At 39.5% G+C, this 18295-nt stretch overlaps 1 protein-coding gene across 1 annotated transcript; it reads left to right on the forward strand.

The window, feature by feature from the left end:
• The first annotated feature begins 29 nt into the window (after positions 1-29).
• LOC135516236 (uncharacterized) lies at positions 30-11607 on the forward strand. Its single transcript, XM_064940380.1, has 6 exons — positions 30-823; positions 4689-4931; positions 7157-7225; positions 7794-7925; positions 8527-8667; positions 8882-11607. The coding sequence occupies exons 1-6, from the start codon at positions 802-804 to the stop codon at positions 8995-8997; spliced, it is 723 nt and encodes a 240-aa protein (XP_064796452.1). The 5' UTR covers positions 30-801; the 3' UTR covers positions 8998-11607.
• The last annotated feature ends 6688 nt before the right edge of the window (positions 11608-18295 follow it).

Raw genomic sequence — 18295 nt, forward strand, 5'->3', positions numbered from 1 at the left:
AATGACTTAAATGTAAATGTATTGACTTTGTTAGTCACTCTCAGTCAGATATCATTAACAGAGCATAAGTCATGGCACGTGTAGAATTGCAAGAATTATGCTTTAAAACTGAAAAAAATGTCTCTCCCCATGGAAAAATGGGTAGAATTGCAGATAATTAGCTGTAAAACTGAGAAAAAGCAGTGTCTTGCCCCATGGCATTTAAAAAAAAAAAATATCATGAAATTTGAAATAATATTGTAAAGACAATTATCCGCCCCATGACAAAATGTGTAGAGTTGCAGGAAATTCACTTTAAAACGTACATTTAATCTCTGCCATAAAGAGGGAGGGTCACTAAAATGTTTTGCAGACTCAAATGTTTTGCTTGCTTAGGGCCCCCCCAAAAGGCTAAAACGGGCCCTGAGTCAGAGAATGTCAGTTGATAGAAATTAATCTGCAGTGACTGGGATCTGTCATGCTCAATGATCAAGATAATTATAATGTTGGACAGTCATGAAACATGACAACATGCACAGGTGCTCGTCTCTAGGAATCAGTTCAGCAGCACAAAGTATAACAATACACGTTTCAAACACTAGCTCGGAGTAAAATAGTAGAGCATCAACAGCATGCATTTCCTTCATACCATGTGACTTCTCGTAAATGTCAGGTGAAAAAGAAAGTGAAATCTAGCTATGTTGGAAAAACACGTACAAGAGATAGTCGAGGAGCAAATCGGCTTCTCTTATTCATATCCCACAGTCCGTCCTGTGTGTATGAGGCAACGACTGAGAGACAGTGGAGAGAGAGAGCAACACGATGACAACCCAGCAGCAGGAGGGTGAGAAGCGCTATGACCCCAAAGACACCACGCTCAAGTTCGTCACTAGACACGATGATATTAGTAAAATGTATCTAAGCCTCTCTTGCTCAACCGTAGTTTATGATTTCAAGTAAAATAGGAATTGCTTAATAGGTCATGGAATTTTGTATGCAGATTTGAAAGTATTAATTTGATTGTATAGCTTGAATATACAGTAAATGAAATATACAGGTAACTGCCAAAATAATGGAAACACCAACAAAGTGTCTTAATAGGGCGTTGGGCCACCAGGAGCCGCAAGAACAGCTTTAATACGCCTTGGCATAGATTATGCAAGTGTCGAACTCTATTGGAGGGATGCGAACTATGTCCCCTATGAACTGCGCGCGTGCGCGGCCGCGCAGCTTCTGCCAGGATTGCCGGCACAGAAGAAATGTCATGCCGCGCAGAGACGCAAGAGATTGAATGTCACTGAGTTCGCCCCATTAGTTTTCTCTATTTAGATCAACGTTTTTTCCTGTGATCGAATCAACATTATATCAGCCACTTTTCAATGTAATTAACCAAAAGAAATCTAACTTTGCAAGACTGAGTCTTTGATTTTGTTGTGGGCAAAGCCAGAGCGCAACGGAGTAGAATTCTATTGGCGGGGGTAGTACACGAGCGCTCGTTCAATCACCCGCGAATGAATGCGTTTTTCAGATCAGTTCAGATCAGAGCGCAGTGCCGCGGGTGTCCCCATTTGTTGATATTCTTTTCTAGTAAACAAGTTATTAGCCCAAGTGTAGATAAATATAGGTTTATCAAGGAAGAGTTATTGCTTCCTACAAGAGCACAAAACATGTAGGCTACATTTCAAGCTGTTTTTGAAAAGCCAGTCAGGTCAAAAGCTCATGTCTTAATTAAAGGGACAGTGTTGTATTTTGAGACATGCTTGAATATGCAAATAAGCCAATAGGCAGAGGTGTAACCTACATTGTCTGATTCTCTGTATGGCAATAATAAATAATTGTACTTTGAAAAGTGGTTTCTTCATCATAAAACACAATACAATGCACTTTATAGTCACCTACTTGGAGTGGCGATTTTAGCATGTCTTGGTGGGGCAAAAACAAAAAAGTGGGATGCATGTCAGCAAAGCCACTACACAACACTAAACAATACATTCATTGAGGCCTCCCGAGTGTCACAGTGGTAGAAATGTGCCTCCCCCTAATGTGTAGTGGGCCGGGCACATGCATGCTGACACAGTCGCCAGGTGCCTTCCAGGTTAAGCGGGCATTGTGTTAAGAAACAGTGCAGCTTGTTTGGGTTGTGTTTCGGAGGACACACGGCTCTCGACCTTCGCCTTTCCGGAGTCTGTACAGGAGTTGCAGTGATGAGACAAGACTGTAACTATCAAATGGATACCATGAAATTGGGGAGAAAAAGAGGTAAAAAATGTTTTATTAATTGCACTATAACGGTGACAAACTGTTAGGGCCTACATAAAGTTGTCCCAAAGCAGGCCCAACATCTTACCACTGCTACACCTGGCTATCAGCGGAGCCTTGTCTGGCAGCCAAACTGTTCATTCAGCCTCATTTACTGCCTTAAAAAAACACAGCTGATATGGCTGACTTGCTTAAACAAATGTGGTTTCTAATGACAATTAAGATGTACAAACTATGACATAAGGGGACGCAAAGCGGATAAGAGGCAATCCGTAATTTTGATTAAGACATTAATGAGCAAGCTAGGATGGATGTCGTCAATATAACTACTCAGCACTTTTGAAATGTACAGCGACAGAATTCAGAACATTGACCATTCTTACAGTGTTCTCCCTGTACACCAAGTCAGAACCGTAGGATAAATAAAGGGGGTATATAAGCAGACAATGAAAGCTCTTACAATATTCAATGATTACATTTCTCTAAAACAGGTTATAGGCTACATGTGCACCACCAAGTCAGAACAGTAGGCCAAAATGAAGAGGGTTAAATAGACCCAATTATTAGGGGGAGGCACATTTCTTGTCCATTATAATAACATCAAATTCATCAGAAATACAGTGTGGACATTGTTAATGTTGTAAATGACTATTGTAGCTGGAAACAGATGGTTTTTAATGGAATATCTACATAGGCGTACAGAGGCCCATTATCAGCAACTACTACTCCAGTGTTCCAATGGCACGTTGTGTTAGCTCATCCAGGTTTATCAGTTTAAAAGGCTAATTGATCATTAGAAACCCTTTTGCAATTAAGTTAGCACAGCTGAAAACTGCTGTTCTGATAAAAGAAGCAATACAACTGGCCTTCTTTAGACAAGTTGAGTATCTGGAGCATCAGCATTTGTGGGTTTGATTACAGGCTCAAAATGTCCAGAAACAAAGACCTTTCTTCTGAAACTCATCAATCTATTCTTGTTCTGAGAAATGAAGGCCATTGCCAAGAAACTGAAGATCTCGTACAACGCTGTGTACTACTCTCTTCACAGAACAGCACAAACGGGCTCTAACCAGAATAGAAAGAGGACTGGGAGGCCCCGGTGCACAACTCAGCAAGAAGACAAGAACATTAGAGTGTCTAGTTTGAGAAACAGACGCCTCACAAGTCCTCAACTGGCAGCTTCATTAAATGGTACCCTCAAAACACCAGTCTCAGCGTCAACAGTGAAGAGGCGACTCCGGGATGCTTGCTTTCTAGGCAGAGTTGCAAAGAAAAAGCCATATCTCAGACTGGCCAATAAAAATAAAAGATTAAGATGGGCAAAAGAACACAGACAATGGACAGAGGAACTCTGCCTTATTTGTATTTGTCTTTATTAACTCAATGATATATCTGTTTTTATATTGTTTGCAAACTGATATGTGAACACATATTGATGCCAAAATAACATGCAAAATACAAGTAAAATATAAATATAATTAATTAATGTCAAGCTCTTTAAAAAAAAAAGTCTCATGCAATGTAGGTCTACATTGAACACCCCATGTAGGCTACTGTAGGCTATATCAAAGTAATCCAAAGCTATTTCCAATGTTTTGGGATTTGCCACATTGGTTTTGTTGGTAGGCCTACATTATGCTCAAATAGCCACAATAGCTTATTGGCTAAAACATTAAGGGTACAGCCTCAATGTTCACTGTAAACACACCGGAAATTACAAAAACATTCCTGAAACATTGACATTTCCGCTCACGAGACCTAAACTTTGCTTAGTGCCGTAAAAATAATAGGGAACATTGGATGCAACACCATGTTTCCACGAGAAATTCCATCATTTGGTGTTTTGTTGATGGTGGTGGAAAACACTGTCTCAGGGGCCCACTCCAAAATCTCCCATAAGTGTTCAATTAGGTTGAGATCTGGTGACTGAACGCATGCGCACACACACACACACACACACACACACACACACACACACACACACACACACACACACACACACACACACACACACACACACACACACACACACACACACACACAATTTAAACCACCTATTGTATGCTCCTTTGAGACCTCTCTTTCAAAGTCATGGTTATCAAAATAATGGGCAACTCGGCATTTTTATACCCTAAACATGATGGGATGTTAATTGCTTAAAACTCAGGAACTACACCTTTGTGGAAGCACCTGCTTTCAATATACTTTGTATTCCTCATTTACTCAAGTGCTTCATTTATTTTGGCAGTTACCTACCTGTATGTTGTAAGATGTGTTAGAAGTTTTGGGAAAAATAGGATACAAATTACAATTTTATTCCAAATGCCAATTTGAACCACTTCTGTAGATATGTGTATATATATATATATATATATATACCTAATATATATATATTACGTTTTTTTATTAGCATTCTTCCATATTGACACAACCTCTATGATATTTACCAGGAGCCCAGTTTATAGATGATCACAGGGCAGAGCTTATTCAGAGGGTCAGTCCAGTAGAGCCCATTGCAGATGTCATGCTCTCACAGGGACTGATCCATCCAGAGGTTAATTCTAACATCCTGGCTGCCAGAACCAGCCAGGACAAAATGAGGGCGCTATACGGAGCCATGTCCACTCAACCCCAGAAGGAGGCACTCTACAGCATCCTGGTGAAGAACTATTCTTGGGTCACTCAGGACATCCGTAAGTATCACAAGCTGTATCGGCTCTGTCAGCTACCACTAAGCCATAAGGTACCGTTATCTCTCTGCATACAGTATGCACACCAGACCTGGTTAGAAAACAGTTGCATTTTGTAGTTTATTTGAAAATACCAACCTTTCAAATACTCAAAGTTGTCGAATATAGAGAATCAACTAAAGGCAAGTATTTCCTTTGATAATCAAATACAGGTATCAGAAAATCAAATAATATTTGAAAGTATATTGAATACCTCTCAGAAAAAAAACAAATAATATTTTAAGGTATTTAAGTGATTTGAAAACAAAAATAATATTTATTTGGTGGCTGCCAAATGCTGTATTTGATGAAGAACTAAAAACTACAACAATTAGTTGAATTAGTCTAAATATATGATCATTAGCACATGGTTTGGAGGGCTTTAAGATATTAATCTATAGAACATTACTTTGTGATTACTCCAATGGCAACGTTGTTCTTACATAGGACTTTAGAAACCTGGGTCCTGTTTAAGAGAATGGAAATGTACAGAATGTTCAAACATACATGTATTGTGTAGATCTAATGTGATCCACTGCCAGATGGATTGGAATTCAAATACTTAAAAAGGTAGTCACTTTCTGATATCTGTATTCAAATAGTTTTAAAATGATTCATTTTTGGGTCACCTCCAAAGTATTTATTTGTTACTTTCCCAAAATAGTTACTTTCCACAAAGCATATTTAATACTATAGTTATCTCAGGTCTGCTTGACAATGTACGAACCAGTTGAGCTATACAAAAGGAGCCAATTCGATAGCACCATTGGTGACATTTTAAGTTAGCTGTGGAGTGAGTTTACTCCACATTCTTATCTCCGTCAAAGACGGTGGATAAATGAAGATGTCCCACTCAGGCCGTTTACCATTGAAGAAAGGGGGTGGCTCTCCCATTGACACCAATGCATTAGCACCTGGGTCTGGTCTGCTTAGTTCATTCACTTTATATAAAATAGCGAGTGGGATGTAAATATATATATATACTTGTAAAATTGTATATATATATATATATACAGTACAGTACTGTACTGGACCAGTCAAACATTTTGGACACACCTACTCATTCCAGGGTTTTTCTTTATTTTAATATTTTTCTAGATTGTAGAATAATAGTGAAGACATCAAAACTATGAAATAACACACATGGAATCATGTAGTAACCAAAAAAGTGTTAATCAAATCAATATATATTTTATATTTGAGATTCTTCAAAGTAGCCACCCTTTGCCTTGATGACAGCTTTGCTCACTCTTGTCATTCCTGTGGCGGTCCTCGTGGGAGCCAGTTTCATCATGGTTGACGGTTTTTGCGATTGCACTTGACGAAACTTTCAAAGTTATTGACATTTTCCAGATTGACTGACCTTCATGTCTTAAAGTAATGATGGACTGTCATTTCTCTTTGCTTATTTGAGCTGTTCTTGCCATAATATGAACTTGGTCTTTTACCAAATAGGGCTATCTTCTGTCACAACACAGCCGATTGGCTCAAATGCATTAAGAAAGAAAGAAATTCCACAAATTAAGTTTTACAAAGGCACACCAATTAATTGAAATGCATTCCAGGTGACTATCTCATGAAGCTGGTTGAGATAATGCCAAGAGTGTTCAAAGCTGTCATCAAGGCAAAGGGTGGCTACTTTGAAGAATCTCAAACATAAAATATATTTTGATTTGTTTAACACTTTTTTGGTTACTACATGACTCCATATGTGTTATTTCATAGTTTTGATATCTTCACTATTAAAAATAAAGAAAAACACTTGAATGAGTAGATGTATCCAAACTTTTGACTGGTACTAATATATATATATATATATCTGTTTTTCATTATTTATTTATTTATTTTGGAACTCAGTCAACTTACCGTTGAGCGTTAGAATAATAGAATACAGTAAGTCTGGCGGCCAGCTATCTAAATTTGTATAACTGACTGACGTGGAGCCCATTGATCATCAAGGCTAGGCCCGGCCCTGGATAGAGGGAACAGAATCTAATGTACGGTATCAAGATCTATAAAAATAGAACTGCACATATACAGTAAACATCGAACCACCGGGAAAAACATCACTATTACAATGTATTAAACTGTTTGGTTTCAGATAACATGGAGTAGTCACTGTATGAGTAAGACGGTCATTTCAAGTGCATTAGTTTCTCAAATATTGTGTGTTTTTTCTATTAAAACAGATAGAATGAGGATATTGCCATTGGGAAAAACTTGTGCTGGGAGGAGTGCATCAGGAAACACAATCCTTGGTGAGAGATTTTCCTTCTGAGTCTAACTTCTCTGTTACACACGTAAAACAGAAATTAAAATGGCAAAGTGCAGCTATAAGATTCATCCAGGGCTAAGTTAGAGTCAGAGTTCATTACAAAAATTTCAAATGAGAAGTAGGTGAGTGTCAAATTATAACTGTCAGTATAATTGTAAGTGTGTAGAAACGGCTTTGTATGGCCTGCCTGTATGCATATATATATACACCCCAAAAATAAACATTTTCTTACAGACATTAACTGCTACGATTATTATTATCGATTATTATTATTGTCTTTCATTAAAAAAAAATATTTCAGTAAATAATTATAATATATATATTATAATTATTTCCTGAAATATATATTTATATATAATTATATATAAAAACATTTTTTTTTAATGAAAGACATTTAAATTGTGGGATAATAATAATCGTAGCAGGTAATGTCTGTAAGAACATGTTTATTTTGGGGGTAGAGGCCAGGGGGGGCACGTAAACAAGCATTTTAAAACGAGCACCCAAGTTGCTAAGTCTGCTCCTGCATTTATATTTGTATATTTATATAGTGGAAGGACTGAGACAGGAGAGAATGGCAATCAGCATGGGCCACACAGAGGAGGAGATGAACAATACCAGAGTGCTGCAGCTGAAACAGAATGTTGTCGAGCGAGTGCCAGATAGACCACCAAGGAAGTCAGGTAAGCAGGTAGAACTATATGCAGAATTGAACACACATACTTACGAGGCAATGTCAAGAAATCAATGATGATAGACTCTATTAAAACTACAATTAGAAATTAAATGTAAAATTGCTTAGCAATATAAAAACAACAGCGAAATACCTGAGGAGTTCAGGTAGGCAGGTGGAACTGTAGAAGGCAGAGTACAATACACTGGGCAATATCAAGATATCAATGTATGAAAAAATGAAAGGTGACAAATAACGTGCATTTTCAAGTAGTATAAACAGTACAAAGTCAACATAAGCCTGTTAGCATTCCCATAGACTTAACATGGCGGGTTAGCTACTTAGCATTGTGGAACAACATAAAATATTTAGATCCTGACCTAATTTTATGTTCATAAAAACATCTCAGCACTATTTCTGTCTTTTGTTATTGATATTCTGTGTCTAACAAGATTGACCTTTCAAGCAATAAGTCTCAAAGAAAAAAAAAATCTACACGAATTCAATATGTTTATGACCATGACTTGCAAATTATACATAAATGCCTTTGAATGTAATTTAGTCTAATCCTTGATTCGTGCATGAATAAAGTTTGTTTTGATCACATTCAGCAACATTCCATGTTAGAGTGAATGGACTGAGAGGGGAGATAATGGAAATCGACGTGGGCCAATCCGAGGAGGAGATGAACAATACCACAGTGCTGCAGCTGAAACAGAAAATTGCCCAGAGACTACCAGGCTGGGACATAGGTAGGGCAGTTTGAACTCTACAGTACAGAATTAGAACAAACATACTGGGCAATGTACATAATGATATTTATGGTATTTGATGGTTTATCACGAGGGAAACAAGGCAACTCCCAACATATTGAGTAACATTGTGATAAACAATTCATCATAACAGTAATGTGTGTCCCACCTTATTAACGACAACTGTACGCTGAACTCTCACCTCTTTATGCAGATACCCTAACGATGAGATACACATGCAAGACTCTGGAAGACTCGCGCTTGCTCTCCTGTTACGGAATCCAGGACAAGTCTCTCATCAATCTAGTGCTTGATAAATATAGAGATTAAAGCATCTTCACCAGTCACATCATCCCACTACACTACTCTCCAAAAAATGCTGGGTTGTTTGGTTGATCCTGGGTTGCAGGTGTTGGGTTGGGTTGTTTTCTTTAAAAACTGCTGGGTTATTGATGCTGAGTGTTGGATTATTGTAAATCCCATTGTTGGGATACAATAAGGTGGTATACCTTATTATAATCTGTAATGATTAATCCAATGTGTAAAATGCAAATAAAATAAAGGACAATTTGAATTTGCGGTATGTAAGCTTAACATGATCAAATGGGATGACATTTACTCTCACAGTGTGGCCAATACGATCTAGCTGAATGCCACACCCCTAAAATGCGACACTTTTTGAAAATGACCGTACATTCAAAATGACCCAGCTGCTTTGTCAACCCAGCATGAGAGTTAAAAATACCCAACTGATGGTTAAATGAACCCTTGTTTGGGTAATCCAAGACACCCAATTTGTTGGATAAGCCACGCAACCCAACTGGGTGTGATTTGTCCTTAATTTCTACCCAGCGCTGGGTTTCCAAATAACTCAAATTGTGTTGTTTTTAACACCAGGTTTCCTTGCCCTGGTTGGCTCGGAAGGTGCCCATCCCACGTCGGGCTGCCCTGCATTAAGCACTCATGCCACCATCGTTTACGCACAACTGCCTTCCCTCGTCTTTAGTAATATTTGATATATCCTTCACTTGTTCTTTACTATGGTCTGCTCTTCATGTTTATCCCTGTGGAGTGTAACAAAACTTTATACTGATGTAAATGCTTTTGATTCAGGTACCTACCGTTTCAAAGAAGTCACATGATTTAACAGAGGGGGTAATTCAACTTCAGAGCCACTTTCTCTCCTCAGTACAGACCGACTGTGGCTGCTGTCCTGGGGGTCACTGCTGATGTGTGTCTCCTGGCTGCCCTGATGGTCGCCTAGAGGGCAAACTTTTTATCCAGATCAAAATGATCCCGTGTTTTCTCAATCCGGTTTCTCCATTCAAATTTGTTCCTCAATCTAAGACAGAAAATATTCTGACCAAATGTCATGGGATCATACAGTACAACATGAACTTTGTAGCTTAGCGTTAGAAAGTTATAAAATATTTAATTGTCACTGCAATGATACAATAATTGACAATACAAAATACAGATTTTAAAAACCACATTGTTGACCACTAAAATAGAATTTGAGAGGAAATAGCACATGATGTGATATGTTAGAGATTTGTTTCCATTTTGTCTTAAAACGAGGGACCATATTTAACACAACACAGGGTCATTTTGATCTGGATTTAAAAACCTGGGCCAATGAGGTACCGCTCATCCAGAGTCAGGGTGCATGCTGCCCCCTGAGGCCCCCGGGTTTCTGCAGTTGCACTCAACCCTATGTGATTCAAAATAATACTGATGGAAACTAGGTGACCATAATAGCACAGTCTTTCATGATTTAATACAGCAGGAAATCAACTATTCATTAAGTTGAACTGAGCAAAAAGCAAAGCTTAGCAAAGCTCAGGTTTTCTATGATCGTTCCCTTGATTTGTTTTATGAGATTTCACTTTCTCTGCCATTATGATATGATGTGCCTTTTGTCATATTCTACCTTATTAATATCCTTCTCTTTGATATTTATTATATTTGACCCTGGAGGATAAGACCTTAAAACTTTGCACTGATGTTATGCTGCATTCATGACGTGTCGAAATTAGGAAACTCAAACATTTCTGTCTTGAAAACTCGTTGTAGGAAGATGTCACATTCAAGACAACTCGGAACTCGAATACTCTAACATTTCAGACTTGGGAACTCGTTGTAGAAATCGAAGATCCAAGTTTCCCACTTAGAAAATATAAAAATCAACCAATAAGAAGCTCTATGCAAATTTGAACTCAGAGGTCCCGAGTTTCCAAGTTGTCTTGAATGTGGCAATAATACATGAGTTGCCCACTTGGGAAGTATCAGAATCAACCAATAGGAAGCTATATGCAAATAACTTACACATTGATTTGAACTTGGAGGTTCTGAGTTTTCCGAATTGTCATGAATGCAGCATTAAATAATTATCTAATCAGGTACCTACTGTTTGCAAGAAGTCACACAATCTAACACAGGCCCGCAGTGACCTGCAGTTACACTTTCCCCAGGGGCGAAAATCTGATATCAACTTTGGAGGGGACAATTACCTGACATTTTCTCAAGAGCAATTCCTGAGGGGGACACCAAAAGTAGTGCTGCAACACATAACCTACTTTGTAATATGTTAAATGTATATTGTGGAACCATAATCACTACTACTGGATAATTGATAGGTACAGTAGTTAACTTGTTCAAATGTTTAAATCATTATAATACTACTACTAATAATAGTTATAGCAGTGTTCCTTATCAGTCCAGTATGTATGCACGTATTTGTAATTACAACCAGCAATACCAACAAAGGCCAGTAGGTGGTAAATACAATGAACATGGTGTGATCTTGTCTAAAATAATCCCCATTGAGAACCATCACAAAGTTGGTCTCCGTATTGAATTGACCTTTTTCTGATACATTTATATAGTCATTAAATATGTGCCACTGGCCTGAGTCTACTACAACAAATCAAATTTTATTTGTCACATACACATGGTTAGCAGATGTTAATGCGAGTGTAGCGAAATGCTTGTGCTTCTAGTTCCGACAATGCAGTAATAACCAACAAGTAATCTAACTAACAATTCCAAAACAAATTTCTTATACACAGTGTAAGGGGATAAAGAATATGTACATAAAGATATGAATGAGTGATGGTGCAGAGCCGCATAGGCAAGATACAGTAGATGGTATCGAGTACAGCATATACAGTGCCTTGCGAAAGTATTCGGCCCCCTTGAACTTTGCGACCTTTTGCCACATTTCAGGCTTCAAACATAAAGATATAAAACTGTATTATTTGTGAAGAATCAACAACAAGTGGGACACAATCATGAAGTGGAATGACATTTATTGGACATTTCAAACTTTTTTAACAAATCATAAACTGAAAAATTGGGCATGCAAAATTATTCAGCCCCTTTACTTTCAGTGCAGCAAACTCTCTCCAGAAGTTCAGTGAGGATCTCTGAATGATCCAATGTTGACCTAAATGACTAATGATGATAAATACAATCCACCTGTGTGTAATCAAGTCTCCGTATAAATGCACCTGCACTGTGATAGTCTCAGAGGTCCATTAGAAAGCGCAGAGAGCATCATGAAGAACAATGCAAACACACCAGGCAGGTCCGAGATACTCTGTTGTGAAGAAGTTTAACTCCTCATTTGGATACAAAAAGATTTCCCAAGCTTTAAACATCCAAAGGCAGTCCACTGTGCAATCTGATAATATTGAAATGGAACCTGTATCAGACCACTGCAAATCTACCAAGACCTGCCGTCCCTCTAAATTTTCAGCTCATACAAGGAGAAGACTGATCAGAGATGCAGCCAAGAGGCCCATGATCACTCTGGATGAACTGCAGAGATCTACAGCTAAGGTGGGAGACTCTGTCCATAGGACAACAATCAGTCGTATATTGCACAAATCTGGCCTTTATGGAAGAGTGGCAAGAAGAAAGCCATTTCTTAAAGATATCCATAAAAAGTGTTGTTTAAAGTTTGCCACAAGCCACCTGGGAGACACACCAAACATGTGGAAGAAGGTGCTCTGGTCAGATGAAACCAAAATTGAACTTTTTGGCAACAATGCAAAACGTTATGTTTGGCATAAAAGCAACACAGCTCATCACCCTGACCACACCATCCCCACTGTCAAACATGGTGGTGGCAGCATCATGGTTTGGGCCTGCTTTTCTTCAGCAGGGACAGGGAAGATGGTTAAAATTGATGGGAAGATGGATGGAGCCAAATACAGGACCATTCTGGAAGAAAACCTGATGGAGTCTGCAAAAGACCTGAGACTGGGACGGAGATTTGTCTTCCCACAAGACAATGATCCAAAACATGAAGCAAAATCTACAATGGAATGGTTCAAAAATAAACATTTCCAGGTGTTAGAATGGCCAAGTCAATGTCCAGACCTGAATCCAATCGAGAATCTGTGGAAAGAACTGAAAACTGCTGTTCACAAATGCTCTTCATCCAACCTCACTGAGCTCGAGCTGTTTTGCAAGGAGGAATGGGAAAAAAATTTCAGTCTCTCGATGTGCAAAACTGATAGAGACATACCCAAGCGACTTACAGCTGTAATCGCAGCAAAAAGTAAACAAAGTATTAACTTAAGGGGGCTGAATAATTTTGCACGCCCAATTTTTCAGTTTTTGATTTGTTAAAAAAGTTTGAAATATCCAATAAATGTCGTTCCACTTCATGATTGTGTCCCACTTGTTGTTGATTCTTCACAAAAAAATACAGTTTTATATCTTTATGTTTGAAGCCTGAAATGTGGCAAAAGGTCGCAAAGTTCAAGGGGGCCGAATAATTTCGCAAGGCACTGTATCTGTTAAACCTTTTGAAGGGATGGCATGATTAAGGGGGAACCAATTACTTGTCTCCACAATGTCTGTGCGCAAGTCACTCCCTCCTTTGGCATTGGCGGGAGGTGTATGGCAGTGTCTGGAAACATTGTACGTCCTCTCTGGTGTTGCACTTATCCTGGGATAGTGTATGACATAGAGGCTCACTCCCCTCAGTGAGTTTGTCCAGGAGAGGGGTCAAGAAGGGGTTTAACTTTAGATGGGAGTGTCTAGAGTTGACAATTGAGTTATGCCATTGGATGAGGTAATGGTTCTGTGCTATGAAGTACCAGGAACGAGATTAGAACCTCGTTTTAGGGACCAAACTGAACGATAATTTATAGCGAATGTTATCTGGCTAAGGGATACTCCTTTCTTAATTATAAAGTCTCTTTTTGAACTGTTCCTAAGATCTATGGTTCGTCATGTAGGTTGAGAGCTGTGTATCTTGGCTATAAAAGATCTCTGTACTTTTGTGTTGTCACTTTCAATGGTTCATTAGAAATGGCGCATCATTGAAAGTCATTGCTAATGCAAAGCTCTTATTAAAGATGTAGTTTAAGTATAACTCTGACTGGTGTGTGAAGTTTGTTACTCCTCATTTGCTAGTCAGAAATTAGCCACCACAACCTCCAGCTGGGCAGTCCATCCAATCTGAACCAGATACCTGTACCTGGTACCTGTTTATCCCAGTACACCTGTGTCTGTAACTACACCCCACCACAGAGTCACTGACAGAGAGGGAGATGTTCTGAGAGAACAAGGAGATGGCCAGAAAAGAAAAGGATGGTGAGCGTTCACTTGCATACACGTTTCACAAAAATGTGCTGTGTAAGAACATACCTGCACACAAAACACACACACACTTGCCTTACATTATATGGGAATTGAATTGGTGAAGACGCCACGTAGGGGAAGAGATACGGATACATTTCTTCTCCAAAGAGAGACATTTGGATAGATCGCTTGGCCACTCTTGCCCCAGCAGGCCTCAATGAGGAATGTTATTTTTCTTAGTTTTTGTAGTTGGTTATAAATAGGGCAAAAATTCAGGTAATGACATCATAATGTATTTGTATTGTGTGTCTATCTTTATTTGATTGTCATGTTTCCCCCACTGCTTCCTCTACCGGGACCTCTTGATTGGGCCAATACTGACTGTGAATTTATAATTATGCCCACCTGTGTGGTATGTTTGTTGCGACATTGATTGCCATTGCCTTGCACACTGAAGATAGGCTCACACCATTGTGTAAATGGTAAAGAAGATGAAGAGGTGTTTGAAATCAAATGTTATCATGGAGAACAGAGCTCAGGAAAAAGGTCAAACTGAAGTGAAGTGAATGAGTGCAGAAGACCCACCGTTTTACTCCAATATTTATAAAGAAATGAATCGACTCAAAACGTGGTTAAAACTATAATTTTGATATCATGAATGGTCAGTCCTTGCATCCATACTAGCTCTGTCTATGGAATTGAGAATGGTCACATATCTCCAGTATCATCCCTCAGCTTTTTACCTAAACAGTGGTGGGGACCCTTTGTTATTGTTTCAACTGCAGATTGTCCCTTTAAATAAGTAAAAAAATTATTGTAACTTTCTAAGAGAAAGAGGATTATTTGTTCAAGAGGCTACATTACTTTGTTTTGTCTCTCATCTGTCAAAAAAGGTATTGTCAAGACTGTTTTAATGTGTAATTTTCCTGTGTTGTATAAGGTTATGATGTATGTCTTTCATTGTTATAAACTACCTATGACCCTTACTTATAAACCCTTATAAAGGGTAGTGTTACCTATAAAGGACCAGGGAAGAAACCAGATGCCTTTATACAAGCTTAACCTGGAATCCACACTGAGGTGAAGTAATAGTGAAATTGAAAGACTACAGAGTTTAGGCTAGTTAGTATACTGTACAACTAGTGTTGGGAATTTTCTTATTCAGGTGTGAAGTATAGAATCAGAGATGAAATCGGACGATGGTGTAAAGGCAGAAAGAAAAGGTTTAATTTGGAAGCACACACCATGTCTGAAGACAGCAAAGATGACATAAACGTTTATCCCTTCACAGCGCAGTCAGTAAAATCAGCAATGTGTTCATGGTAGCACTTTAAGATAGTGTTGTGTGTTACTCAAGGCTAAGGAACATTCCAGAGCCTCAAAAATAGATGACAGAGCTGAGAAACAAGACTAACATTTAATTACTGCTATTTAATCGATACTAAAGAATTATTACATAAATCTTCCGCTAACGTTCCTCAGCCTAATTTTCAGAGCCTCGAAAGTGCTCCTGTCATTTTTATTCTCCTTCCAGCAGTCCAATATATACTCTCAAAATGGCACTGGAAAGCAGAAGAACTCTACATTTGTGCTAATCATGCATTGATAGCATTGCTCACTCAATAACAATGGGGTAGATGTCAGAAGTTAGTGTCAAATCAAATTGTATTTGTCACATGCGCCGAATACAGCTGGTGTAGACTTTACCATGAAATGCTTGCTTACGAGGCCTTCCCAACGATGCAGAGTTTAAAAATTACAATACACAGAAAAAATAGTAACACAAGAGGAATAAAATATAATACACAAGAATGGAGCTACTGTATATACAGGGAGTACCAGTATCAGATCAATGTGGAGCTACATACAGGGAGTACCAGTATCAGATCAATGTGCAGAGGTACGAGGTGTTTGAGGTAGATACAGTATGTACATGAATGCAGGGTAAAGTGACTAGGAATCAGGATAGATAATAAGTGTAAAAAAGAGTGTAAAATAAAGAATAGCAGCCGCAAATGTTTGTGTTGTATCGGTATGCGTGTGCTATGTATATGTGTGTGCGTATGTCAGTGGAGGCTGGTGGGGGGAGCTATAGGAGGACGGGCTCGTTGTAAAGGCAGGAATGGAATGAATGGAACAGTATCAAACACATCAAACATAAGGAAACCACGTTTGACTCCGTTCCATTTATTCCAATCCAGCCATTACAATGAGCCCGTCCTCCTCTGGCGTATGAAAGGGAAACGGGGATACCTAGTCAGTTGTACAACTGAATGCCTTCAACTGAAATGTGTCTTCTGCATTTAACTAGAGAGGTGCGGGGGTGTTGCCTTAATCGACATCCGCGTAAGTGTATGGGTTTTGTGTGGGAGTATCAATGTAGTTTTTGTGTGAATGAGTGTGTATATAGTGTGTATATATAGTCTAGTGAGTGTGCGTAGGGTCAGTGCAAGATAGGAATCAGGATAGATAGTTCGGGTAACCATTCATTGACTATTTCACAGTCTTCTGGCATTTAGCAGTCTTATGGCATTGGGGTAAAAAATGTCTCAGAGCCTGTTGGTCTGAGAGCCAATGCTTCCGTACCATTTGCCAGACAGTAGCAGAGTGAACAGTCTATGGCTTTCGGGCCTTCCCCTGACACCGCCTAATATAGAGGTCCTGGATGGCAGGGAGCTCGGCCCCAGGGATGTACTGGGATATACCACTTTTTTGTAGTGCTTTGCGGTCGGGGGCGTTGCATTTCCCATATCAATCGGTGATGCAGCCAGTCAAGGTGCTCTCGATGGTGCAGCTGTAGAAATATCTGACGATCTGAGGGTCCATGCCAAATCATTTTAGCCTCCTGAGGTGGAATAGGTGCTGCTGTGCCCTCTTCATGACTGTGCTGGTGTGTGTGGGCCATGCTAAGTCCTTAGTGTTGTGGACATCAAGGAACTTGAAGCTCTCTCAGGGAGGGGAGGGGACTAATCACACACCCCTGAGGGGCCCCGTGCTGAGGGTCAGCGTGGTGAGATGTTGTTGCCTACCCTCACCACCTGGGGCCGGAGTCCAAGATCCAGTTGCAGAGGAAGGTGTTCAATTCCAAGGTCTCCAGCTTGGTGATGAGCTTGGAGGGGACTATGGTGTTGAATGCTGAGCTGTAGTCTATGAACAGCACTCTCACATAGTTATTTCCCCTCTTGTCCAGGTGAGAGAGGGCAGTGTACGTCATCTGTGGATCTGTTGGGGCATCATGAGAATTGAAGTGGGCCCATAGTGTCTGGGATGATTATGTTGATGTGTGTCATGTCCAGCCTTTCAAAGCACCTACAGATGTGCGTGCTACAGGGCGAAAGTAATTTAGGCAGGTTACCTTGGAGCTCTGGTCTGCTCATGCTTTGAGAACGCACCCTGGTATTCCGTTTGTGTGATTGTTAACCTGTTTAAACGTTTTGCTCACATCAGCCACGGAGAGAGAGATCACACAGTCCTCCAAAAAAACAGGGTCTTTCACGCTAGACACAGTGTTGTATTCCTCGAAGCGAGAATAAAAGGCTTTCAGCTGGATTGGGAGTTCTGCATTACTGGGTTACTCACGGCTGGGTTTCCCTTTGTAATCCATTATCGTCTGCAGGCCCTACCACATACGACGAGCATCGAAGCCGGTGTAATAGGATTCCACCTTCCTACTATAGCATCCTTTTGCATGTTTGATTTCTAGTCGGAGGTCGTAGCAGGCTTTCTTGCATGCGTCCATGTCCATGTCCCATTCCTTGTAAGCAAGAGGTAGCTCTTGCCTTTAGCCCAAAACGGATATTGCCTGTAATCGATGGTTTTTGGTTTGGATACGTTCGTATAGTCACTGTGGGGATGACATTGTCTGTGCCCTTATTGATGAACCCTGTGACTGTTGTGGTAAACTCCTCAATGCTATCGGATGAATCCTGTAACATATTCCAGTCTGTACTAGCAAAACAGTCTTGTAACCTCGTGTCATCCGAACACTTCCGTATTGAACGCATCACTGGTACTTCCTTTTTGAGCTTTGTTT

Source organism: Oncorhynchus masou, chromosome 27 (genome assembly GCF_036934945.1).
Source record: "Oncorhynchus masou masou isolate Uvic2021 chromosome 27, UVic_Omas_1.1, whole genome shotgun sequence".
NCBI lineage: Eukaryota > Metazoa > Chordata > Actinopteri > Salmoniformes > Salmonidae > Oncorhynchus > Oncorhynchus masou.